The 2,389-nt window shown below is 47.1% G+C and overlaps 1 protein-coding gene across 1 annotated transcript; it reads right to left on the bottom strand.

Moving 5' to 3' along the window:
• Positions 1 to 603: 603 nt before the first annotated feature.
• Positions 604 to 2,389, bottom strand: LOC115162783 (glutaminyl-peptide cyclotransferase-like). Its single transcript, XM_029714208.1, has 3 exons — positions 1,428 to 2,389; positions 1,081 to 1,227; positions 604 to 924 (listed from the first exon to the last, which is right to left on the bottom strand). Exons 1-3 carry the CDS (start codon positions 1,638 to 1,640, stop codon positions 604 to 606), a joined length of 681 nt encoding a protein of 226 aa, XP_029570068.1. The 5' UTR covers positions 1,641 to 2,389.

The raw sequence follows: 2,389 nt of genomic DNA, 5'->3' as shown, positions 1-2,389 counted from the left end.
TCTCATGAGGACCACTACAGATAAGTTCATTAGAGTTAACTGCACCTCATAAATCGGCAATTAACTGCACCTTAGATTGTACCTCACAGATTTCAAGTAACAAACATCTCAACATCAACGGTTTGAGGAGACTGCGTGAATCAGGACTTCATGGTCAAACTGCTGCAAAGAAACCACTACTAAAGGACACCAATAATAAGAAGAGGCTTGCTTGGGCCAAAAAACACGAGAAATCTGTCCTTTGGTCTGATAAGTCCAAAACAGCATTCTGTAGCGATACGCCATCCCATCTGGTTTGCGCTTAGTGGGACTATCATTTTTTCCCCCCAATAGGACAATGACCCAACACACCTCCAGGCTGTGTAAGGGCTATTTTACCAAGAAGGAGAGTGATGGAGTGCTGCATCAGATGACCTGGCTGCCACAATCACCTGACCTCAACCCAACTGAGATGGTTTGGGATGAGTTGGACTGCAGAGTGAAGGAAAAGCATTCCAGCTGGATAAGAGCGTCTGCTAAATGACTTAAATGTAAATGTAAGGTGACTACCTCATGAAGTCGGTTGATGGACGCAAAGCTGTCATCAAGGCAAAGAAAGGGTGGCTACTTTGAATAAATTGGACATAGTACCTGCTGATTGAGAGCTTTGAGCTGGGCGTCCAAGGCAGAAGCCAGCTCCAGGATCATGGCACAGGGCACCGCAGAGTCGCTGGCCCCCAGGAACACCCTCTCTGGGACGCGGGGGTCCGGGGGCAGGACCTTGGAGTCGTAGTGGCAGGTCAGCAGCAGCCTGCGAGGGGCCCCGGGGTCAAGGGTCGCGATGATGTTGGAGAAGGTGACCTGACCCCGTGGCGTTGGCGACAGGAAAGAGTCAAGTTCTACTGTCCAGCCAGCGGAGAGGGAGGACAAGGTGGAGGAGATGTGCTGATATAAAGAAATGAGAAAAGGGTGTGAACTAGAGGCATTTCGTTAGATCTTTAACTAGAAATGATATACTCTTTCCTACATGAAAGTGCTGTGAGAAACACACCATGTAAATGCACCATCATTATTGTCACCTAGTCTACCTGATCCACTCACTTGTCGTACGGCCTGGCTGCCCAGGGTTCCCGGGAGTCTCTCTATGAGGATGGGCCGAAGGTGAGTCTCCCACAGGCGTGACCCGTCTACCTGGGACACCAGCCGTCGCACCTGGGATGGAGAAGACTTACTGGCCTTATGGGATAACTGGAGAAGCAGAGGAATGAGTGGGTGGGTGGGTGGTAGAGAGAGCAAGAGATGAACACAAATGGAATAGAACACACAATAACAAACCTCAAAATCACTGATGCCCTCAGTGACACCATACTGTGTGCCAACTGTAATTGAACAACAATCCCTCCCGCAACTGTAAATAGTACAGTAATTGATTGAGTTGAGTTCCTTACCCTGTCTTTTGCCAAATCTACGACGGGGATTCTGTTGTTGCGATTGCTGCTCGTTTCGTTGGACAAATATAAGCCCAACACCATAGCAAGAGTCAGCACACCCAAGAGACAGAAGACCAGTACCCGAGCACGGGGCATCCGAACCGAGTTGCAACCAGGGAGAGCACCGTTATTCGCCTGCAAAGGCTTGTACCGTCGGCTAGTTCTCGACATAACAAAGCTTTCTAAAACACGGTTAGAATGAAAAAGACCAGTATCTCTATAACTGAAACTGACGGCAGCTGTTCGTTCCCTGTTGGCCCTATCTACAGCTACGTGTCAGTCCCCGAACTGAACTTATAGTGCAACTGCACCTATTAAATGGTTAGAGTCCGCAATTCAGTTTAGCGTCTTATTTGGACGTTTTCGCAGTATTGCACCAGACGTTGCACATTTCTTTTATAATAGTATTGTTATAGCTTGTATTTGCAACGCCCTACCTCGACTCCTAAATAATAGTACCTAGACTACCCTAAGCCCCCCCTTGGCATTTATACAAATTATACTCTACCCTTTCATGGTAACATGTACTTCTACATGCCAAACCCATCTTTCAATGAGGCCTGTTATGATCTATCCTCGGTATCCGATCAGTCTAGTGTCATCCTTAGGCTTGCTTCATTGGAGTTGAACATTTATCGATATCATGAATCTATCGATGGTTAGGCTACTCTTCCTTATCTAAAATCCGTTGTTCTCTTACACCTGAGTTCGGCTTGTATTTTCAATAGGTAGATGCAGCAACTAACATGGTTTGTAACTTCTGTTGCCTGTCACCCAACTGAAGTAATCGAATCCACTGAAAACGCAATACAACTTGATTTTTTTTGGTGCCTGATTTCCGGGTTTTCGTTGACAGTGACGAGGCCAGGGCTCATTTTAAAGGCGCAGTCCCCGTCTGACAGCTCTTACAAAGCATCGAT

This window comes from Salmo trutta, chromosome 26 (genome assembly GCF_901001165.1).
Source record: "Salmo trutta chromosome 26, fSalTru1.1, whole genome shotgun sequence".
Classification (NCBI taxonomy): domain Eukaryota; kingdom Metazoa; phylum Chordata; class Actinopteri; order Salmoniformes; family Salmonidae; genus Salmo; species Salmo trutta.
This window is presented reverse-complemented; position numbering and strand designations above follow the sequence as displayed.

What these genes read in the sequence shown, in the direction of transcription:
- LOC115162783 (XM_029714208.1), bottom strand. Translation starts at nt 1,640, where the DNA reads ATGTCGAGAACTAGCCGACGGTACAAGCCTTTGCAGGCGAATAACGGT. An exon ending in TAGATTTGGCAAAAGACAGG is followed by an intron (nt 1,228 to 1,427) that starts GTAAGGAACTCA and finishes CTGCTTCTCCAG; the next exon opens with TTATCCCATAAGGCCAGTAA. An exon ending in GCAGCCAGGCCGTACGACAA is followed by an intron (nt 925 to 1,080) that starts GTGAGTGGATCA and finishes TCTTTATATCAG; the next exon opens with CACATCTCCTCCACCTTGTC.